This window comes from Rattus norvegicus, chromosome 3, assembly GCF_021556685.1.
Source record: "Rattus norvegicus strain SHRSP/BbbUtx chromosome 3, alternate assembly SHRSP_T2T, whole genome shotgun sequence".
Classification (NCBI taxonomy): domain Eukaryota; kingdom Metazoa; phylum Chordata; class Mammalia; order Rodentia; family Muridae; genus Rattus; species Rattus norvegicus.
In genome coordinates this window covers 17,545,056-17,569,473 of record NC_141536.1, presented here as the reverse complement: position 1 = coordinate 17,569,473, position 24,418 = coordinate 17,545,056, and the positions used below count along the sequence as shown (strand labels likewise).

The 24,418-nt window shown below is 47.2% G+C and overlaps 1 protein-coding gene and 1 pseudogene across 1 annotated transcript; one reads left to right on the top strand and one right to left on the bottom strand.

The window, feature by feature from the left end:
* The first annotated feature begins 1,834 nt into the window (after nucleotides 1–1,834).
* Nucleotides 1,835–24,006, top strand: Stom (stomatin). Its single transcript, NM_001011965.1, is given in 7 exon segments — nucleotides 1,835–1,930; nucleotides 12,387–12,490; nucleotides 13,615–13,687; nucleotides 15,081–15,163; nucleotides 17,547–17,750; nucleotides 18,811–18,945; nucleotides 22,935–24,006. Coding segments are annotated over 7 exon segments (855 nt in total). The 5' UTR covers nucleotides 1,835–1,869; the 3' UTR covers nucleotides 23,130–24,006.
* On the bottom strand, nucleotides 15,587–15,894 carry Rps29-ps18 (ribosomal protein S29, pseudogene 18; annotated as a pseudogene).
* Nucleotides 24,007–24,418: the final 412 nt, after the last annotated feature.

Below are 24,418 nucleotides of genomic sequence, written 5' to 3'. Positions count from 1 at the left end.
GCTGTGAACTTTGTCAAGGAAGATTCCAAGAGGACAGAATATCAAACTATGACAGCCCCGCTTTCTCTGCTGAGTAGGTTATCTATAAAAGGCTAATCATGTGATTACATGAGCTGTGACGTCACCCCCAGGCCTGTAAACAGTTCTTTGAAAGCATTAGACCTATTTTATAGGAAGTAAATCACAAGGTTTAAAAGTCTAGAACCTTCACCCTCAAGCAAAGGTCACCCTGATCTTTCTGACTGTTACATGTTCCTGTTTTCTTCTGGACAATATCAATGTTCCAGAAGTACAAAGTCAAGGAATACTTACCATTTCTTTTTTTTTTTTTTTTTTTTTTTTTACTTACCATTTCTTGAGAGGGAACCAACACGGGGTTGGGGATTTAGCTCAGCGGTAGAGCGCTTGCCTAGCGAGCGCAAGGCCCTGGGTTCGGTCCCCAGCTCCGGAAAAAAAAGAAAAAAAAAAGTGAGGGAACCAACACAAGGCATCTGGAATTACAGCCAATACACTGTGTGTGTGTGTGTGTGTGTGTGTGTGTCTGTGTGTGTGTGTCTGTGTGTGTATGTGTCTCTGCGTGTGTCTGTGTGTGTATATGTGTCTCTGCGTGTGTGTGTATGTGTGTCTCTGTGTGTGTATGTGTGTGTGTGTGTGAGAGAGAGAGAATGTTCTCAAGAGGAAGCTTTCAGCAGTGTTTATAAGAATATATATATATATATGATAAAATGGCATATTTGGGTATTTATTCCATCAGGGTTAATTTCCTGTCTTGAGACTGAACATAAAACAGATTTAACTATAGGAGTAATGTGTCCTTGTGACCGCTGTAATGTCTTTCCAGCTTTCTGTGATACTGTTTATTCAAAATAAAATGCTTTTAAAGGTTTACTTTGTGTACCTTAATATTTCCCCGAACAGTTTGCATTAGGACTGACCAGAGAGAAAAAAAAGAGCGGTTGTTTTTCAAACATGAGGTTTTCAGTCACAGACTGTAATGGAGACAACTTGAGACTGGGAGCGTTCTGGCAAAGGCTTCTTCTACAAACCTGGACACTGTAAAATGTAATATTAGAATCCAGGCCTGACCTTTCCTCTCTCATGAACAAGTCTGCCCTCATTCCAAGGTTGGCTCCTTGTCATCTTTGAGGGGACATCTTTCACGGACCACATCCTTATTTATAGAAAGAAGCCTTCCGGCTTCTATTAATCAAAGTGGACTCTGTGCTGTTGCTTTCGAAACACTCTTGGCTTGTTTGTGGTATAGTATAAACCTCCTTGGCACTGTGTTTACCCCTACCCACTCCATCAACTGGAAAGACCTCGCTTCTTAGAAGCCAGGCGCTTCTAAGTTAATTTTGTCTGAAAAAAGTAATGCATAGTCCTCTTTGGGGCAAGGGCGTTGGCATGGACTCCTTCCTCTCACACTGCCTACCCGATGCTCCAGGCTATTCTCAGCATCCTCAGTGTGCCCCTCAATCTGCAGGACCCCGCTACAGGAGGACGTTCCTTCTCACTAGCCAATGCTTAGCCCCGCCCTGTTCTCGCACCTTCTCCTCCGGTCAATCCACCGGAAACAGGGCGAGACTTTGGCAAGGTCTTAAGCATTCCAGCCTTACTGCCTTTCCCTCCTAGACACTGCCTCGCCAACAACCCCTTCAGGCCACGCCCCTCAGGCCACGCCCTTCTGCCCGCGCTGAGGAAGGGTGGGGAGGGGCGTGTCTTCTCCTCCATTCCGGGGCACCTATTGGACAGGCCGTCAGCTGGGGGCGGGACTGGACCCGAACTCGAGACCCTTCGTTGTTAACGGCTTTCAGTAAAGCTCTGGCTTTGGGGACTGACGCCGTCAAGAGCGACTCCGACTCCAGCAGTATGTCTGACAAACGCCAGTCCGGCCATATCCAGTCTCAGCGGGTCCCCGAGTCCTTCAGGGGTGAGTACCCTGTTCCCCGCACAGCTGCCCTGATCTCGCCCCTGATCCCGTGCCCCCCACCGCCTGTGGTGAGAACCCCGGAGACCGCAAGGTTCCGAAAGGCGTGTCTCCACTGCTCTGGGTGCTCTTCGCAGGGCCGTCGTCTTCTCCACTCCTGGGTTCTCGGGCTCATAGATGATGATTTGGGGGTGCTGGGGTGCAACCTGCATGGCAGCCAAGAGGGCGCGCCCGCGGCAGGGGCGTGTATCCATTGCCGGGCACCCTGGCAGGCAAGGAAGGGCTGGCTTCAGATGCCAGGTGCCTATCGCCAGCTCTTCTTTATCTCGGGCTGTGCACGCGGACCGGGCAGTCAGGAGTGGTTAGAGGTGGCTCTTCTGCGACTTCAGCCTCGCTCCACTCCTTCTTGTTTCTTCTCTGCCTCAGCACCTAGGAAGGGAAGCCGTCCCAACAAGTAGCTTTCATCTGCCCGCACTTGATCCCCACTCCTCTGAACCAGGGAAGAACTTCCACCCGCTTCCCGCCATCCCCATTTCGGGAAACTTAATCAGTTTCACAGTAAAGGACTAGGCTTCATTCAGCAGTAGGTGGTATAGGCGGAAGAAAAGAGGTCTCCCTGGCTTTCCTTCCAGTTCCATTGTCTGCCCTATTCTGTGTCTACTTTTGTCTTAGAGATCTCTCCTTCCAGGTAAACAGTCCCGTGCTCATCACTCTCCTAGAGGGTTCCTAGTCTTGAAGGCAAGAACTGTTAACAGGCCCCTATCCTATCCTCCGTGAAGAAATCAGAGCCCTTGAGCGAACTACCTCCTTTAAATTGTGTAACTCCTTGGGGTCGGGAGATGCCCAGTAAGAGAAAATAAACCTCGAAGGAGTCTTGCTATCCCCTCGGGGGTTTTACTAATCTAAAGGAATTACTTCTAAAGATGGGATTTCAGGGAAAGAGATTTAGGAGGCTGAGTGGGCTTTTCCCATCATCCTGCGGAGAACGCTGTCATCCATTCCGAGTATTTGCAAAGCCAGACTGTCCTCCCATCTAAGTCCCATGCCCTTGCCCAGGAGCACCCACCTTTAGCTATTTCTCAAGCGTATCACGCTGATTTCAGACAGACGACTCCTGAGTACAGTACTAGGGAACCTACTGGGTTGCAGCCTCAGTATCATGGGTAAAAGCATGCATGTGGGGGGAGGGGCAGTGGTCTGTGCCTAGATGAAAGTGTGGGTGTATTGGTAGTCTCCTTCACCTGTACCCAGACTGCCACAGCGGGAAATGGATTTGGAGGCCTGCCTTAGGAATAAATTCAATCTCTATTCTTAAAGATCATAGTATTTTCTTGATCACAGAGTTTTGGTTCTAAATCCCTTTTCTTGGTTCTACCCTTAGCTGTTTTAGACAGAAATCTTCTAGAATTAGTGAAAATGATTGGGCTTTTTCTCATGTATACAATTGAAATTTTGCTTGGTTTTTGTCACTTTTTATTTTAAAAGCTTTGCATTCAGGGGTGTGTGTGTGTGTGTGTGTGTGTGTGTGTGTGTGTGTGTGTGTGTGTGTGTATTGTGTGTGTCCGTCCATCTTGTGGAGGTCAAAAGACAACTTTCAAGCTCTTTCCTCCCAACATGGCTGATCCAGGGACCAAATACCGGCCACCTGTGCTGACAACTGCCTTTGTGGGCTGAGGCATCTCACCTGCCCACCGTTTAATATTTGTTTTCTTAATGGCAAGCCTCGGAGATTTGACACTAGGAAGAAATCTATTACTACGACATATTAAACAGAACTTCTCAAGTGTGTGTCATTTGCTAAACATAGCTAAATGGTTTATAAACATCTCCTGGGACAAGGAAATGTCTTTATTCCCTGTCTTTCAGTAAAGAAACTGAGTCAGTGATAAAATTGCAGAAAGCCTAAAAAGTCCAGAACCAGGTTTCCAACCCAGGCTCTGGCTTTCCGAATGATCTTCCCAATCCTACAGCTATCCATCAAGGAGACACCAGGATAGAGGGTCTGGTCAGCTTCAGGACTTCACTGAGGGTAAACAAAGGGAGCCTAGAGGACCAGTGTGAGTTGGGCCTCCCAGAGGAGGCCACTCCAGAGGAATGCTTCTGATGGAAGCCTGGAGTTACAAAGCCCCAACTCTGTTGCCTTGCGTCTTTGTGGAGAATTAGTCCTCCATAGATAAACATGACCAACCCAGGACTAACCCAGGAAGTTAAGCTAGAGCCCGTGCATTCAGTTTGCAGGGGAACAGCAGTGCAGGCGGACTGCAAAGAGAAATGTTGTAGAGAAGAGCCTTGTCAACAAGATCTACCCCTTGGGAGGATTCCTTGGAAATAAGCAGAACCATGGGACTGATGTGTTTACTTCAGTTGTTACAGTTGATCAGATCAGGGAGGACTTTGTAACTTCTTCAATAATTGACCTGAATTAAACCCCCAGTGGTAATAAATGAACTCAAATGGAAGATCAAGACTGCAGAAGCCATTGTTTACGGTTTGTGATAAAATAGATTTCAGTGTCACTGAACAGTATACATTTTATGCTGTAAATGATAGAGTGGCTATCTAGTCTCCCTTTTAAAATGTAAAATGTTGAACACGTGATACAGAGGGGACTGATCATGAGTTTTAAAAGAGCACAGAACAGCATTTTCCTGCAAACTGTTATGACCACATAGCAGTGTGTGCCTAGAATTTATGGTGTGATGTAATTGTCAGTTGGACTCATCTGTTACCCTTTCCTTTTTAGCCTCATTGTAAGAACTCAGGATGAGTCAGGTGGTGGTGGTGCAGGCCTTTAATCCCAGCATTTGGGAGGCAGAGGCAGGTGGATCTCTGTGAGTTTGAGGCAAGCCTGGTCTACAGAGTTCCAGGATAGCCAGGGCTACACAGAGAAATCCTGTCCCAAACAAAAAGCAACTAAGTATGAGACAGATAGCAGATGAATGAATGTTTGCTGAGAGAAAGGAACTGGAAGTAGAACATCGTTAGATGTTGGTAGTTTGTTGTTTATTGTTTATAGGATGTGGCAATCATTTTTCCTTATGTGTTAAGTATAGACAGTCTACTTATTCTTACCATAGACAGTCTGCTTATAGGTGTATGTTAACAACAAAAGAACTATAATTGTCAAGGAAATATATTGTACCTTATGAAAACAGAGAAGTTAGAGGACCAAGGGGTAAAGTGTGCCTCAGTTCTTTATAGCACACTTGCTCCTCCTTTGTCCATCTCTGTCTACATTCTGGGACCACTAAAGAAACTTGACCCTCATGCTTGTGTTTGATATTTTAGCAAATGTCACCTTGGAGATATAACCAAGAAAATGCCTTCAATTATTTTGAGACAATAAAAAGGGTGCCCAATTTGCTGTGCACTGAAGTGAGCTCTTATGGAAGGTAGTGTGGTCCAGGGAAGTGAGTGGCATTAGAGTGAAGGGCTCGAAGACCCTCAGCGTGAGCCTGTTTTCCTCAGTCAATCTACTGGCCCCAATTCTATGGAAGATACCACATGTGCTTCACAATGAGTTTCCATGTAGCCATGTCTTAGTGTGCACACGGGATTGAGTTCATTATTATCAGGAAATTTTTTTTCACTGAATTGTGCTTGAATAAGCCTAAAATAAACTACTTGGGGTCAGATACTCAAAGTTTGAGCCAACACTTAACTACCAAGTGGTATTAACCAAACTGCCTTCAGTGTACTCTGTTGGCCGTGGTGGTCTCAGAGACCCCCACAGATATATGTGAATTTTCTTTTGAAGTTTTACAGTTTTCTTCATAGAAAAAACAAAGAATGAAAAGATTAATGGTGGCTAGACTTGCAGGAAAATACTCACTTCCCACTCAGTTCACGTTTAGGAGAAAGTGGGTAAAGATGAGAGTGACAGATGCCCTGAGGAAGTTCAGAAATCTTTACTGCCCCACATGTGATCTGTCCTTCCCCCTGAGATGGAATCCCCAAACAGATTGTTAAGACACTTTCTCCATGGTATGCAGGTCCCAGAAGGCATTTCACCCGATAAAACCACTTATTCCTTATGTGGTGATTTGAATAGGCTCAGTGTTTGAATGCTTGGCCCAGAGGGAATGGCACTGTTAGGGACTGTGGCCTTGGTGGAGTAGGTGTGGACTCTTTGAAGGAATCTGTCATTGGGGGATGGGATTCGTGGTCTTGGAAACTCAGGACAGTCTCCTGCTTCCTTTGGAGCAAGATGTAGAACTCTAGTTCCTTCCCCAGCACCATGTCTGCCTGGATGCCATCTGCCATGATGAAAGTAGACGAAACTTCTGAACTGTAATCTCACCCCAATTAAGTGTTCTCCTTGATAGGCGTTGCTGTTGTCATGGTGTCTCTTCACAGCAATGGCACCCTTAGATACCTTATAAGCTATTTATTAATTATTATAGTTGCATTGGTAGTCGTGGTTACTGCTTGACTACCCTTAAATGCCAAGCATTTTATGGGTTTTCTCATTTGGTCTTCATAACCCCATGCATTTCTTCCATTTTACTGATAAGAAGATGAAGCAGTAGGGTTGGAAATTGCCATGCTCTGACACACGTCTTCGCAGTTCATCTGCGGGAAGAATTAGGAATCTAATGATAAAGTGTTCTCTACCAGAACAACCAGTGCTCTCCACTGCTGAGCTATCTCTCCAGCCTCTGTTAATAGATTTTTACATAAAAAAATCCCCTCAGTTCAGCTCTTACATTTTTATATGGTCTTTTTTTAAGGGTTAGTGTCTTGCTACAAATGAAAATCGGAATTCAGTGTACACAAGTAAATTTTATTGGAATACAGCCACGATTCTTGAACATACCTGTGTGATGCTGTGGCTGTTGTATGCTGCCCTAGTAGACTTTAGTAAATGCTCAGGCTCTGTGCTCTGCAAAACCTGTTTTCTCTTTGCCCCTTTCAAGAAAAAACTTGCTAAATTCTAACAATCTGGTGTGGGATAATGGTGAAAAGGAGGAGAAGGAGGAGGAGGAGGGGGGGGGAGGAGGAGAAGGGGGGGAGGAGGAGGAGGAGGGGGAGGAAGAGGAGGAGGAAACAGGTGTATCTTGAATATAATAAGAAGTAAAACTTTGCCAAGACTTTTCAGCAGCCATTTTCCCTTTAAAAATGTGCTCTTAGACCCAGATAGCATGCATTTTTAAGATAAAATTCCCAACTGTCCTATCCATCTTTACCCAGACAGTACTGTTCATGACAGTTTGCAAAATAAAGTGTTTCACCCACATTCTGTAAGGAAAGGGGAAGGATTGCCTCTCAAATACTGCAACATGGATGGATGCCTTACCCCATCCCTTTCGCTTTGTGCAATGGGGCATGTGACTCCCAGTCCTAATTTTAGATATAAGGCATGTTTTGGGGCTTTCTCTGCAGAGGAAATCCAATACATTTTTGAGCTTTGGAGTAATTAAATCTCAGTGGTGGGAGTTGGGAATTTAGCTCAGTGGTTTAGCTCCAGGGAGAAAGGAAGGAAGGAAGGAAGGAAGGAAGGAAGGAAGGAAGGAAGGAAGAAAGAAAGAAAGAAAGAAAGAAAGAAAGAAAGAAAGAAATCTCAATGGTGACTGGGATTCTTTACTCCCAAGGACTTTTGTCATGCTGGCCCCATTTCATCTTTGAATGAACCAGTGGCACAGCATGGAGAGCAGCATACACTGCTCTGAGCACTAGTCAGGAGCTTACAAGTAAGGAACTTCTGCTTTCCCTGTAGCCAGAGGACAAAAGGGACTGTACACTCATTCCTTTACATTCTATGATTTGGTTTGGCTTAATATTAATTTTCTTGAGGTAAAGTCAATTTGAATAATAATACATTTAAATGTATAGATATGTGTTCATTTTAAGTCCCTTTGAAATTTTATTATTATTATTATTATTATTATTATTATTATTATTATTATTATTATTGGTTTTCTAAGACAAGGAACTCACTCTGTAGACCAGGCTGGCCTCGAACTCAGAGATGCACTTGCCTCTGCCTCCCAAGTGCTGGGGTTAGAGGCCTGCACCACTCTGCCGCGCTTCTTATTTTGATTTGCAGCAGTCTTTTGCCTACAGGTGTGTCTGTGCGTACATCGTCTGTAGAGGCTAGAGGGTTGGAGTTACAGAGGGCTGCGAGCTGCCACATGGCTGCTGGGAATCAAACTCAGGTCCTGTGAAGTGTGAAGAAATAGCCAGTGTTCATAACAGCCGTCATCTTTCCAGTGCCACAGGTCCTAGTTTTGATTGGGTAAAAGTTTATTTTCAATCCAGTTTTCAGAAAAGAGTTTCACGGTGGAAAAAGAAAATGCATAAAACCATGTCAAAGCCATGTCTACGCCCAAGTATTGTGGGAGCCTTGATCTTCAGAAGTCTTCCCCTAGTGAGGCACTGCCAGGTATTTAAGCCAAAGTATCTCAGGAATATTGATGCTCGTTCCTTGACTGTCATTTTTCTCATAAACTAATAGAAGGAGACACCCTAAATTGTAACTGAGAAACTCTGAGGAAACAAGGCTCGTGAAATCTGGTGGGCATCTGAGAATTCGCCCAGCAGTTATCGGCGACTGAGATTCATTATGAGCCCTATGGAACCTCCTCTCCTGAGAAATGTGGCGTATATGCCTTCCTTGTGGAACTGTGACCAGATGTGAGAGGATTTTTATGGTTGAGAATGGGACCATTTCACTATAAACAGGTTAAGAAAATAAGTGTAATGGAGCCATTTTCCTGGCGTTACTTGCTTCAGTATTTCTAGCCAAGCCTTTGCTAAGGGCAAGACTGCATCACGTCAGCCTACCCACCTACCTAGCTGTTTTTCACTTTCGATGCCATGTATTTATCTGAAGAATCTTGGTGTAATGATGGGACCTGAGCACAGAAAAGATCTTGGTCGAGCTTCCTGGTCTGTCTGAACGGGGACATCTTTGAAAAATGTACTTTCTACAGACCTTTGAATGTTATTTAAGTGGTGAATTAACTCATTTTTAAGAGGATCTTTTTTTCAAAAAGAGCAAGTATTATTCTCCCATTTTTTCATCATGGAAATTTGGATAGAATATTCTTTTCCCTGAGTGCAGTGGAAGGTCGCAGGAACCTTTCATCTGTGTGTATCGAGCATTATCTCAAATCTAATGCTTATTGTCCTTTCACAGTGAAGGAACTATGTTCCCATCGGTCCTGGTTTGTTGTTGTTTGGTTTTGGTTTGGGGGTGTTGTGGTTCTGGTTTGGGGGTGTTGTGTTTTTGTTTTTGCAGAGCACGTGCTGTGCATTGGGAGTATGGAAATGAGCAAGAGAGGCTGTGTTTGTTGTTCATGGAAAAGTGCTTTTCTAGAATGTTCACCCTGGGAACCCTGGGCCAGGTTCCCAGCAACATAAAGAAAAAAATGATTAAGAATCATCCGTGCTTTGGGGGTTTTGTGGTGTACGGTGATCAGGAGCTCTGCAATTTGCCTGCAGTGGGAGGGACTTACAGCGGTGTTTTTGAGAGCACCAGAGGTTAGCAGGTAAACATTTGTGGCCTGTCTGCTCGTCTTTGGAACCCAGTTCACATAAAATCTAGGCCTATGTGACTCAGAACCGAGGAGTTTTTCTGCTAAAAATAGGAAATCCGCCTAGGGTGAAGGGTTTCCTCCATCAGGATATAAGATTCCATCCTTGGGGTTGGGGATTTAGCTCAGTGGTAGAGCGCTTGCCTAGCAAGCGCAAGGCCCTGGGTTCGGTCCCCAGCTCCGAAAAAAAAAAAAAGAAAAAGAAAAAAAAAAGATTTCATCCTCAGACCTGCCTGACCTCCCTGTTTCCTGGTTGGATATTATGGTAAGAAAGTACTACAGGCATGAACACTTCTTTAGTGACGACCTTTTACATTTAATGGTGAGGGGTCAAAGAGACTCAGAGTACAGTCTTTAGGGCAAGGGTTTTGTCCTTCCTGGCACTAGTGAAAAGTGTTTCTGTTACTTCATTCATAAAATGGAATGAGAATGACTTAGCCTCCTCAGGCATGATGGGCTTTCCTCAGAAAACTGAGGCAGGGGAATGTGAGTTCTAGGCTAGCCTGAGCTACATAGCAAGAATCTATTTTAATACAAACAAGCAAACAATCAAAACCTTACTGGATGGTTCTAAAAATTATGATACACATCACATTTAAAAAGTATTTAAAAAACACACCTGCTAGGTAGGAGACCTTTCTTGGGAAGGCATATTTCTTCTGTTCCCTCATTTATAAAGTGCAATTGAAACCTCTTTATTGGCATTTGTGCAATACTTGGTAGAACGTCCCCACAGGCAGTGAGTGCAACAAGGGGGTCCTGTCTCTAGTGCTCCATCAGTGACTGTCTGTGCCCTAAGAGTTGTGACTTAGAAGTGCCAAGATGAACTTAAGTGTATGAGAGGATATTCCCCTAACGCCACAACATAGATCAGAACACTACAAACTTAACCAGACTCCTGACTGTGTTTAATTCCCTCTTGTGTTTCAGAGCACTCACTCTAGCTGCCTGCGCCTTTTTCTCCCCCCCCCCACCTACCCCCACCCCCAACGCCGTGTTCCCAAACCAGAACCGGCTGCTTTCCCCATTTCTCCTGAGCAGTAACTTAGCACACTGGGCACTCCTCTTCCTTCCTGTCACTTCTGTAACTCCAGCAGCCCCTGAAGTGATAGCAGAAGCCTGGGGTCAGCAGGCCTCTCTCAGTCTCTCTCTCGCTCTGCTCCACTGAAACTAAGAAGATGCTGGACTCAGGCAGATTCCCAGGCTTGAGAGTGAAAGGCAACAGCCAAGCAATAGCTGTGCAATCCAGAGAGCTAATGGAACACCCGGTGACTGAAAGGGGATTTAGACTGCAAATGGAGGACTAAGGTTGGATCAGCCAAAACTATATCAGACTAGTGAAAGTAAAAAAGACAAAAACAAACAAACAAAACAGGAAAAAAACCGGACTCGAAAGGAACACTAGTTTGTTCTTCGCCATGCCTTAGCATTGACCGGTGTATTGATGGTTGTTAGTCTGACTGAAATTACGATGCAGTTTTATGAGTTGGTGTTGGAGGAAGAGACAAGAACAAACTCTCTCCTGTAGTGGAAAGTCATGTGGTACAGCTCAGAACTGAAAAGTGCAGGGAGAGCCCAGGTTGAGGAGGGAGGTTAGTTAGACCCCGGATGTAAACGCCAACCAGCGAAGCCAAAAGATCAGTTTGTTTTTGAGGAAACAGAAAAGGGGAGAAGCGAGCAGAGCAGACGCTGCACCCTTTGTGTTCGCTTCTAGAACTTGTCTCCACACGCATAAAAACACGCGTGCCACAGTGCCGGCGTGACAGCACGCGTGCGGTGCTTAGAGGACGAGCTGCAGGAATCGGTTCTTTTCTTCCACCATGTGGGTTCCAGGGATCAAACTCAAGTCTCTCCATTTTGGCAGCAAGTACTTTTACCTGCTGAGCCATCTCACTGGCCCCGAGTTTGACTTTTTAAACTTCAGTAGTGTAACAATTTTGATTTTTTTTTTTAATTTTTTTAGGTCAAAAACAGGAAAAGCCCAAGTTCATGACTACAGAGGCTAAAGATATAAACAAACAGTAGCTAGAAGGGGGGATACGCTACTAATTTTATTTATTTGAATTTTAAAATATAGTGTGAGTCAGGAAAGCGGTTGGAAGAATGTGTTGAAATATTTACTGTCTCTGGTTTAAAGTAGCCTCCCCTTCCTTTTTATACTTCAACACATTCTTTTCATAGATGTATGACATTTGTAGTCAGACGAAACCACTGTTTGTATGCAGAAGAGGAGGAAGCCCAAGGGCTGAGATGCCATCACCACTTTGTTCTTGCTATTGCGAGAAGCCAGAAACATCCCAGTCACTGACTGGGAAATGAGGAATCTGTATAAAGAGAGTGTAATGGGATTATGTGCCTGGATCCTGGTTGTCATCTGGAGTCATGCTGTGCCCTCAGCTACAAGACCCATTTTCTCTCTGTCTCTGCCTTTTTTTTCTTTTTTTGGTTCCAACCTCCCCCCCCCCTCCCCGGAGCTGGGGACCGAACCCAGGGCCTTGCACTTCCTAGGCAAGCGCTCGTCTCTGCCTTTTTGTTAGCATTTCCCTTTCTGTTAGGAAGCTGACAAGGGCTGTCAACTCCCCATCCCACTGACAACAACGCTCACCTCCATCCCAGTCACTCTCCCTCCTTCCTTCTGTTTACCTCCTGGTGTCATGACTATCTTTGTTCCTCACTATACTTGATCTTGTTAGAAGCTGAGTTGTCTCCATTTTTTGTTGTCTCACATCATGAGGCAAAATAAGCAAGTGGCATCTGAGAAGCATTTGCTGGGTAACATAAGAGGTGATGTGAGATAAGACCAGGGCTGTGTGAGACGGAGACAAGGAAACTCAGGGAAAGCCAGCAGAACACCAAGCACAGTGCGTCCAGTGAGCGGGCAGGATGAAGTGATGTAACAGGCTGTGTGGCTTTGTTTTTGACAGATAATTCCAAGGCAGAACTGGGACCATGTGGATGGATTTTGGTGGCTGTCTCGTTCATCTTCGTGCTTATAACTTTCCCAATATCAATTTGGATTTGCATAAAGGTAAGGCGTATTTCTTTCCTTTCTGAAGCAGGGTCGGCTCCCACCTCCATAAGCCATGTGATCTATGGGGCAGGTAGACGGATACTAAACTGGGGATGGATTCTGCTGATGAGTTATAGCAGAATCTTAAAGCTCACCCCTGTCTGCTCAGTCCTTCCTCAAAGGCAGCGTGAGGATCGCCTTGCAACAGCTTTGTGTCCGGTGTGAGAATATCCTGTGAGGGCCCAGCAAGGACGGCGGGTAGCAGGACTGGGCGGCAGGCTCCTCACAACACTTTTGCTGTGTTTCCTCCCTTGTGAAATTGGGACAATGGCAGCCCCTCCTTAGGATGATGGCGGGATAAAGTGAACAGCCTGTGTCCACACACTCACTGCAGAGCCTTTCCCACAAAGTTATTATACTTGGCCAAGTAGCGCCATCTGCATTACTAAACTAACAAATATGCTGCTGGCGTTGTCTGATAAACTTTATTGTAACAGTGGAGTCAGAAGAAGCACCATAAGCTCTTCTGGGCAAACAAAACATGAATCGCCAGCAGGATGCTAACAGCCACGGGATGGACCTGGAGAGGGTTTCTCTGTGCTCTGCTCTCCTGGGTTCCCAAACCAGTGTATTTGTTCTGTGTTCTGGGTCAGAGGCTCCTAGATAGAGCAGGCTGGCCTTGAACTCACTTTGTAGTTCAGGTCGACTCAGACTCACTGTCCTCCTGCTTCTGCCTATAAAGCCCAGGGGTTAGAAGTATGTGTCGCCACTCCCCAGCCAGGTATAAGTAAAGACGTGTGTGTGTATAAGTAAAGATGCATGTGTGTGTGTGCATGTGTGTGTATGTGTGTGCATAATAAGTAAAGATGCATGTGTGTGTGCATGTGTATGTGTATAATTAGTAAAGACTGCGTGTGTGCATGCGTGTGTGTGTGTGTGTGTATAATAAATTAAGATGCGTGTGTATATAAGAAGTAAGCGCTGTGCCTGGAAACAGTAAGCAGCGGACACACTGTTTATAGACGCTGTCAGGAATTAGAGCGAGCATCAGGAGGCGCTGAGCCTGCTCAGGGCAGAGCCGTGCTCAGGAAGCTGTGCGTGTAAATGTGCTCCTCATGATGAGTTCCCTGTGTTTATTCCAGATTGTGAAGGAGTATGAAAGAGTGATCATCTTCAGACTGGGCCGCATTTTGCAAGGTGGCGCCAAAGGACCTGGTCAGTACTAGATTGCAGTCTGGAAACCAGAGTGTTGTGTTTTTGTACTTTTTGTATATGTGTGTGGGTGTGTGCTCATGAGTGCTGGTGCCCACAGAGGCCAGAGGTATGGGATCCCTTGTAGCTGGAGTTACAGAATTTGGGAGCCACCTAATATGGGTGCTGGGAGTTGAGCTCTGGTCCTGCGGAAGAGCACCAGGTGTTCTTACCGTCTGAACCTTTTCTCTAGACTGTGAGACTGAGCTGTCTCACTGCTGTGAGTTCCCCAACAGGGCAGCTCTGGCCAGTCCGGTGCTGCCCACCTCTCCACTGTGACCTATTTGGAATGACTAGGTTGTTATTGGCCTTGGCCAACAGTGGCCATAGCCTTGGGAGGCTGAGCGGGAAGATCCCAACCAAGGACAGGACAGCAGTCAGTCAAATGCTGGGCCTGTAGGAACATGCCACCATGCCCAGTGAGGCTCTGGGAAGGCAAGGGAGAGCAGAACACAGTCCCCTATCAGAGGCCTTGCTGTCCAGCAATCAGACACCAACAAAGAGACAGAGAGCTGTGCCCTGCATTTAGTCTTAGGAGCCATTATCCACAGAGCCCTGAAAGAGAAGCGCCAGAGACCCAGAGAAGAGCATCTGACCCGAAGTGGGAGTTCAGTCAAAGATTTATTTCCCACTGTTGTTGTTTTTTTTTAAATGATTATTTTTATTAAAACTACAGGTCTGTCTGTGTGTGTGTTCATACACACATTCAGAATCCAGAAGAGAGTCAAGCTGGAGGGAGTTGTGAGCTCTCTGTGTGGGTGCTGGGAACTGAACATGGCTCAGTTAGAAGAGCAGTAAGCACTCAACCACGGAGCCGTCTCAGCCCACACACACACACACACACACACACACACACACACACACACACACACACACACACACCATGTATATCACAGGCTAACTTGCATTTCACTGTGTACCCTAAGCTGGCCTCACACCTCAGCCTTCCAAGTACTGGAAACACCTGAACACATAGCTGTGGCCGGCCTGCCTGCGTTCTGAGGCATGGGGAAGTGCCAGCCACAGAGAGGCATTCCTCACAGAAACAACGACCTCTGCAGAGCAGTGTAGGGGAGAGAATACAGAATACAGCAAGTGGAGGTGCTGTTGGAACTGTGTCTGGTGAGAATGCAGGACCCCAGGACAGGGAGAGTGACTAGAGGCAAGGAGAGTCCTGAGAGACTGCAAGGCTCAGGGCTTGTGGCTCAGGACAGTGGGTCATAGGGAGAAACTCTAGTAAGTTTTAGAGGCGAAGGACGATCGATCGAGCTGTGTTAGGAAAGCCATCTCAGCCGTGCCTCAGAAGTGATCACGGTGAGCTGATCCTCATCACTCTCTCGGATCCCGTGTGTTCCAGGGTTGTTTTTCATCCTGCCGTGCACTGACAGCTTCATCAAGGTGGACATGAGGACCATCTCCTTCGATATTCCGCCACAGGAGGTGAGCAGTTCTCACTGTGGCTGCCTGCCAGCGGGAGGCCAGAGCTTGCAGCCCTGAGTGCCTTCTCTTTGTCCAGCTCTGTGACTTGAGCAGGTCTCTAAATTCTGTGTCTCAGTGTCCTCACTGTCAAACGGAGGTTGTAGTGTAAGGCCATGGGGTGTGGTGAGGAGTGAGTGAGAGACTGAGTATGTGACGTGCTTAGCACGTGCAGCACCCGGAAGTGAAGCAGTGTGCGAGCTTGTCACCGCTATGAGAGACAGGGTGATGCCAGAGGACACGAACTTACGGTTATGGTTGTAATCATTCTGACCACGACTCTCTTGGGTTTCAGACAGAAAAAAAATCTAGTTTAACTTCCTTTCTCAGGGCCTCCATTTGTATTCAAGATAAATTGTTAGGAGAAAAGAGTTAGAAAGTGCTGGGTTTTTTTTTTTTTTTTGCCTTCACTTTTTTTATTCTGTGTACACAAAGACTAGCATGATTGGTATCACTGGGTAGACAGTTGAATCATCCATTCAGGTCGCTTAGTCCAACTTAATGAAGCCTATGTCCTTCGAGTACTGACAGAAGCACTGTCGGCACATGTTCAGCCCATATTTACGGATCAGACCGTGGCGGTTAGAGCAGACATGGCAAGAGCGAGAACCCTGGCCGAGCTTCCACGGGTGACTCCAGTAGAGCTGCTGGTGACCCATCTTGCCTTCAGGCACCCAAGGAGGAAAAAGGGCTTGTTCGGTATTTTAAGAAGCCTCTGTGATCATCCCGAGCCTTTTCAGACTTCTTCACAAACAGCACCTAGTTAACGTTACTGCCAGTTCCTAGAAGGATTCTGGTCGCACTGAGGCAAATCCTCAGATCCCAACTCTTGTGATGCCTGGTCTGGTGCTCCCCAACTCATGGCTAACTACACCGGACACCCACTCTGCTGTGGGCGTTTGGTGCCTCTGTTAGGAGCATAATAACCGTCACAGACAGGAGAGCGGCAGGCTGCTGAGGGGCTGGCTGTGGGAGAGGTGGAAGCAGTGTTTCCTGGCACAGTCAGTGAACTCAGCATGGTGTTGGAGCATGGCTTTCTCTTATCCTACGTCACAAAATCCAGAAGCCAGATTGGGCACTCCCTTACTGGTACTGATCCAAGCACTTGGTAAAGTCAAACTTTTCAGTTTACATGAACTCAGTAAAGCAGAAGTAATCCCCACTCACACCTCACAAGAAGCCTGAGAGCACTCCGGATGCCCTGCATGCTTTCCTGTTACTCGGGAAGATGGGCTCTCTGGAGCCCCTTCAAGGGACTGGGAATTGGGGTGTTTTCTTGCGTAAACACTGTGGGCATGTGGCTGCAAACATTTGCCTTCTGCTGCTCTCTTTCCCCGCAAGCTGCTGGAAAGCCCTAGAGCAACTGGAACTTGGCAGGCTGCTCTTTTCCCAGCCCCTAGGATCTCACTGCAAAGGGAGGTTAAACACTCTGCCCACAAGAACCATTGCTCAGAGAAGCCACAGCGTTGAGGGGTGGCAGCTGTGGCAGCCACAGTGGCAGGAATCTTGAGTAGTGTTCATTTCCCAGCCGAGTTAAGAGAGGTTGTTTCACAAGACGGTAAGGGCCTGAACATTTGTTAACAAACGGCCCTGTTCTCTTGAGACAGAGGTGCGTTAGGTTCGAAAGAGCGTTGCTTTGGTACCTGGCAGAACTAAGGCCTCAGGACAGCTCTGCTGTTACTGCTGCTTCTCATTGGCATGGCTGCAGGCGCTTTCAAAAGGCTTCCTGAGGACACCTCCCCCTCCCTTCGTAGGCAGAACTGTGGTTAGGAGGCAGTGCCAGCCTCTTCTGACAGATGAAGAGTTAGTAGGTCACATGAGTCACAGCCCGCTACAGCTCAGGTTCAGGGCCCCATGCCCGCATGGTTTGTCACTGTGTCTTAGGGCCTTGTTACAGTCTATCTCTCCCTCGTGACCCTCCACCATGTGTCAGTCACACTGCCAGTGCTAGAGGAGCGAGGAGTCGCCCCTAAGAAACTCACCGTGTAAGGGAGAGGCAGACACTCCGTCCTTGCATCCCCCGCAGCGCATCGCTGCACAGAGGAACAGTGGATGTGCACGGGGTGGCCTTCCTGAGAGCAAGAGTCAGGAAGTCCATCCACCAAGAAGACATTTGAATGGGGGGAAGAAATCAGACAGAATAATGCCAGCTTTTGAGTAGCATCTCAGATTTTGTTAAGGGCTCGAATGAATCTGTAAATAAACTTGGATAAGTAGGAGAGCCTTATTAAATCTCTAAGGGTTACACATGACTTTGATGCCTGGTAAAGATCGGCCATTGCTTAAGGGTTCGTGGTGGCAATGATGAAGTTTCCCCAAGTGTGTGGTCGCCTTCCTCCTCCCATAGGTGCTCACTAAGGACTCGGTGACCATCAGCGTGGATGGTGTGGTCTATTACCGTGTTCAGAACGCAACCCTGGCTGTGGCAAATATCACCAATGCAGATTCGGCAACCCGTCTTTTGGCGCAAACTACCCTCAGGAATGCGCTGGGCACCAAGAACCTGTCTCAGATCCTCTCTGACAGAGAAGAGATCGCACACCACATGCAGGTGAGGCATGAGAGGAGCTGGCACACGGCGTGCAGGTGAGGAGTGCCCACTACTGGTTAGCTAACCCGAGCCAGAGAACTGAAGCCGAGGACATGACCCTTCACCCGGATGGGGATCCTCGCCGCCATTTTCCTTCTCAGGTTTTCCAGACTTCACAGAAATATTTTCAAACACCCGTGGGTTCATGGCACTCAGGTGCACGCTGTTTTTAAATTTCTTCTGGTGCCCCGCCCCCAGAGTTCATATTATCCTTGTAGATCATAATGGCTTGGGGGTTATTCTGTAAAACAGTATAAACATTACAGAAGCTCTGGCCTCCAGACAACTCCCATGAGTCCCTGTGTAATTACCTTCTTTCCAGTCTTGCCTGTGACGTAGATGTTAATACGAACTTGCCGTACTGTAAATCCAAGCTCCTATTCATAGAGGTTTCATCCGTCATGGTTAAACTCTCCGATTTGTTTAGTTTTGAATAGGTGATCACTCTACACCAGAGTGCCCTGTTGCTTGCTCTGCAGCTGGAGTGGGCCTTGCATTTCTACCTGAGCATTACTACCCCCTCCCTGCTAAAATACACATATCGTGTGTGTGGTGCCATCCCAGCCTCCTGAGATTGAGCACTGTTCGCTCCTGCCCTTGTAAGGGAGGAACGTGAGCCTGGCCTACACACTCCCATTAAGTCAGGTAGACAGACTACTGGCGAGCTTAGCCTGAGGCTGACCACTCTGTGTGTAATAATGGTTCACTGACCACAGCCTCGGCTGCTCACTTGTCTGTGACCCATGCTACTCCTGACCAGGGCAGACCATGTGGAACAGCTGCAGTGGAGACCACAAATAAACAGTTCCTTTATGGCCCCTTACCAGTCTGCCAACCGACATCAGCTACAGATCAGCTCTGCCTCCTCGCTCTCAGCCCCTGCTTCTGCATCCCCTGACGAGGTTTCTCTGCCCCTCACCAAACCTTACCCACCTTATCCACACTCCATCCCGGTGAACACACCCACTCTTGGCACCTGGACGGGTGACGGTGCCTCACTTGCCGTCCCTTTTCTTTGCAGAGTACGCTGGATGACGCCACAGATGACTGGGGAATAAAGGTCGAGCGTGTGGAGATTAAGGACGTGAAGCTGCCAGTACAGCTCCAGAGAGCCATGGCTGCAGAGGCAGAAGCCGCCCGGGAGGCTAGAGCCAAGGTAATGTTTTCTGTTTGCTTAGGTTCTGCTGTTATTTTGTTTTCCTTTGGTTTTCTTAAATTCCACACTCTCCCTGAAAGAGTGAAATAGCCGTGAGTGAGTAAAACCCTGCCCATCACCTCAAATCCCGTTTCCTCAGAGGTCATCATTTTAAACAGGTGTGTGTGCGTGCGTGCGTGCGTGCGTGCGTGCGTGCGTGCGTGCGTGTGTGTGTGTGTGTGTGTTCTGTATGAGTGAATTTTTGAGACCAGGCCTTTTTGAGACTGTTTGGCCAGCAAGGCCTCAGGAGCCACCTGCCTTCCTCCTCCACATTCACGTGACAGATGTGTGCTAACACGCTTTGCTTTTGCCTGAGTGCTGGGCGACCCAAAGTCTGGTCTCAAGATGGTACAGAAAACGCCTTCTCCAGTGAGCCACCTCCCTGGTCCTGTACTTGGATTTATTTGACTAGGTTGTTGCATTATTATTATTATTATTATTATTATTATTATTATTATTAATTACTATAGGGAACTGCACTGCACACACTGTCCTGTACCTTGACCTTTCCACTTGGGTCTCATGAGAGCATTGGTCTGTCAGAGCCACGTCTTTGTCTCAAGACCGTGAGCCGCAGGCTTTATTTCCCCGACTCATTATTAAGGCAGGTTGACATTACTAAAGTCAGAGCTTGTCACAGTGCGTCCCTTGCTCTTTCAGTCCCTCGCCTATTCAGTCTTTTCCCTCCTCTTTCCCCCAGGGGCCTCTTCCTTCCTGCCGTGTGTCCTTCCTCCTGTTCGTTTCCACATCTTCCTTCTCTCTTCCTGTTTCCTTTTCTTCTCCATCTTTGTCTTAAGCCTGCCAGAGTGTCTTAAGCCTTCTGGTAGTTCTGAGGAAATATTTGCTAAGCTAACCTCAAAACATGTTTCCTGGAAGATGACAGTGTGTCAAAATATGAAGGTACCCCATCAAACCCAAGGACTGGGGGTACAGGCAGGCCTCACCAGAGCTGCACAGAGCCTTTGTCTCAGTGCAGACAGCCCGTGATGGAGGGTTTCTTGCTCCCAAGTCTAGTACTCCTTTGGCAGCTGTAAGGACAGAGGCTTCCTGTTAGAAGAGGGATTCTCTGGTACAACAAGGACAAAGCCACCATCCGATCATGGCCACACAGCCCCGCCCTGTGAAAAGCTAGACAGTTTTCATAGGAGGGTTTGCTGTGCCTTTGACAGTTCTCCTAGACACAGGGACAAGCCAATTTGTCATCATGAGAAAGTTGTAGTGGTTGGTGACTGGCTGACCACAGAACCCTGTCCGTCTCATACGATATCCATTTAAGCCACAGACTGGCCATTATAATTTCTTAGTCGGCTGGTACTAAATAGAGAAGCACTCTGTTGACAGGCTGCCTCCAGAAGTTTCTATCAGCCAGACTTTTCATGTCTTTTAAGTTCACTCATGGCGACATTGCAGAAATCTCAGGTGCTTTTGTGCAAGTCTCTCACTTTTGGGAACTAAAATGCATGCACAGTGTTATTAAATATTCCTGTTACCACCCAGTTATTTGAAAAGTGGGAATTACCTTTACCTTATTATCTGACACTAACTAGAAGCCCATTATTAGACCACATAGAATAATGTGGTCTCCTGCAGAGTATCAGAATTAAAGCATCCAGGAGTCCTCACCTTCTATTCCCATGTCAGTAATGAACCACAGAGCGGCTTTCGCCGAGCTTAGACTTGGCATCCAGACTTTGCAGTGCTCCCGATAACAACCCTCAACTACTTGGAGTTATCCCTAAAAATGAAACTTGTTTGCCATCCTGGTCAGTGAAAACTGAGGCCTGAAAGAGCTGAGTGATTTCCTCAAGGTCCCACGGTGATTAGTGATGAGATCGCTCTACTCCCCCACTCCATTCCCTTCCTGATTCCTCCGGAGCCTCCCACCGTTATCAACAGTTGCTTTCTTTACTTCATAACAAGGAGCAAAGCTAAAGAGGCCGTTTCAGTGCTGTCCTTGGAGGAGGCTACAAGGTTAGCCTGACAGCTGTGACATGAGACTGGCCCATGGCCAACTGTCCCCAAGGTTAGGGTTTACACAGTGTGACCTGCTTCAGAAAAGTACACTAGTAAACTGTGTAACTCTGAAACAGCAGTGAGCTCACATCCAGGTTCTCATGGGAAATAGGAGGTGGCCACCTCTTCAGGAGGAAGTTACAGAGGAGAGAGTAGTAGGCTTGAACAACTGGAGCCCTGTGTTCTGCTGTGGGGATGCCCATTGGTACCACCGCTTTGGAAGACAGACTAGCAAAGGATAGCAGAGCTGGATGTTGGCAGAACCTGTGCTCCACTCCTCAGTACATACCTCACAGATACACACACACATTCACCAGCCGTATGGCCGGGCAGCACATACACAACCCTGGAAGTGCTGTAGTCCTCATCCTCATTGAATCAAATGGATAAGGATAGTTATTCATGGGACATGATGGTGTGCAGAAAAGCGAGCACACAACTGCTCCCAAACATCATCTGAGCGGGGGAAGCCACCCAAGGTATCTGCACGGGAAGGCACGGGCGCGGGCGGGCTCTCATTTTAAAGTGTGTAGATCACTCATGAGCTCAGGCTCCAGCAGATGATAAAGTTATAGGTGGCCTGTGAGAGTAACATGTGTGTTGACACGAAATTGCCACACGTTTGCACCCAGCCACAAGGAGCTTGCTTTGCTTGAAGATGTTCTCCCCATCCAAGTGTCCTTGGGCTTCATTTAGAAAAAAAGCCTGTGGCATCTCGTCACCGTGTTGGTAGTTTGCTCAGAGTAGCTTTTCGATGAACTAAATGTGTGCCCATCAGAGTGGGTCTGGCTTCCCAGCCCACAAATTGTTTATTGATTGGAAGAGGGAAATAAACTACCTGCAGTCGGTGCCCAGGTGACAGTATGCCTGATGTCAGAGATGACAAGGAAGGGAGTCTGAGCCTGCCACACAGAGCAGGGGTGTGTTGGTGCATTCACCAGTGTTTGCCTCAGAACTGTTACCTACCTGGTTCAGTAGAAAGCCTGGTACCCTCTCTCCTTTTTAATGACACTACACATGGAACCGGAATTTGGACTTAGGACTCAGATCCTGTCTCCTCCCCTTCCTTACCCATCACTGTCATTAGGTAGAGGCAGGTGGGATCTCTGTGAGTCTGAAACTCGATTGGTCTACGTAGTGAGTACTGCATCAGCCAGAGCTACATGGCAAGGCCATTTCAGAAACAAAAACAAAAATCATATTATGTATACACACCCATACACACACACACACACACACACACACACACACACACACACACACACCTGTATCAGGTCTGGGCTTCTCCCTTACTGTAAGTATGAAGAGGACTCTGTGGGTGTCTCAGAATCTCTCCTGAGTCTGTTCACTAGACACGCTCCTCTGAACGCAGCGCGTGTGGCTGTCACTCAGTGTCTGCGGATGGATACTTAGTCCTCCCTACTAGAAAGAGAAAGCGTGCACCGCTAACTTTATTCCTTTTTATCTTGATAGAACTGAGATACCCTGAATTTGTTTGTTTGTTTGTTTGTTTTGTGTGTGCACCTCTAGCTTGCACACAAGTCAGTGTGCTCAAACGCATATGTCATCCTCATCCAACATGAGCTGCGTGTGTGCATTTCAATAAAGTCTCCTTTCTTTGATTCCAAAGGGGCGGAATTCCACCTGACTTGCAAAGGGATTCTTCCCACACATTTAAGTCAGTCGCTCACCCCTTGGCAGGGCTGAGGGCTGCGTTTGGCTGGTGCCCTGTTCAGTTTACCCTGCCTGGGAGACGAGGCGGCAGTAACCGGGAATGCCTTGAGCCAGACACATCCTTAAGCAATTCAGTTTCAGGACAAAGCCTGTCTGCGTGTCTAGGGATTGATGGGTTCCTGGCAAGTCCCACATGCTGTCTTACTTTACTTACTATGTGGCACCATGCCATTTGCAGCTGACCTCTTCTTCCCCCTGTGCAGGTGATTGCAGCCGAAGGGGAAATGAATGCATCCAGGGCTCTGAAAGAAGCATCCATGGTTATCACGGAGTCTCCTGCTGCCCTTCAGCTCCGGTACCTTCAAACCCTGACCACTATCGCTGCGGAGAAAAACTCCACCATTGTCTTCCCTCTGCCCATCGACATGTTGCAGGGCATCATGGGTTCCCACCACTGAGCAGTCCAGCTCTATGGGAGAGCTGTGCTGAGTCCTTCCCAGGGTAAAGAGGGGACAAAGTTAGCCTTTAACTCTCGGGGAGATTAGCTGAAAGCTTGACTGTCCCCCTCCCTCTCCTTTCCTGTATGTGCACTGTAGGGGCTCTTAGAATGGGCAGGGATCATAAAAGCAGATGAAGAGACTCGCTCTGGAGCCAGGAGTGCAGCTCAGTTGCAGAGCACTGGCTTAGCCCGTTCAAGGCTCAGGGCTTCATCCTCAGCACCAACAAATAAACAAATAGGCAAGTCAGGGAAGGGACGCGTCTGAGCCCAGGTAAACACTCTGTGACACTGAAGAACTGTGCCACCCACTTCTCTGGCTGCCTGTGCCTTCCCTTCAGGGGATCCTTAGGATCGTTTTGTTTTGTTTTGAGATAGGGTTTCTTAGAGTAGCCTTGGCTGTCCTGGCCTTGAACTCAGAGATCCCCCTGCCTCTGCCTCCCCAGTGCTGGGACTAAAGGTGTGGGCCACCACCACCTCTCCCTTTAGGAAATCTTAAGGAAGGACATTTCCCCAAAGTTCATCCACCCACTCTAATCCTCTCCCTCCTCCTGCTTGATCCTGTCAGAGCCAACAAAAAGGCTCACGCTGGCCCTTCCGAGACCGAAGGTCACTCCTGTCATAGTCCTTTTGAAAATAGTAGTTGCAGTTTTTAAAAACCGTCTTGGGCCTCCGCCCCACAACCTAATGATCCCTGTGTGTGGCCTTGTTTAAAGCAGTGAATCTCTGCCACAGGAGTGCTCCCTTCTCTCTCTCGCATATTTTCATGGATCAGGTTTTTAAATCGTTTTGAATTTTAAAAATAACTTTGAGTTCTATCAATAAACTTTATGTCCATTTGATTGGCTCAAGTATTGAAGAACCTTTAAATTCCTTAAGAAAGCCCTATCCTCTGCTTCCTGCATACCGGTTACTACTAGACACCGCGATACCTTTGATTATTAATCCTACTTTAGCAGCACAGGGAATTCCTAACACGTGGGCTTGTGATTGGTCTTGCACAGACACCCATGCTGAGCTCCGTGCAGAGGTGAAGCTTTTGTTTGATTAGTTTTGTGGGTTGTTTCTCATATAAAACATTGATACCAACAGAGGAAGTGTTCCACACCACTGGACATGGAACGCACACCCTGTTCCTCAGCCCTGTGCCCAGCTGGGTGTTTAGAGATGTGTAGAGCGAGTCCACCCAGACGCAAGTTGCATTTACATTTTGAATTTTAAATGATGGTGTTATCTGTTTGGAGAAGTGGC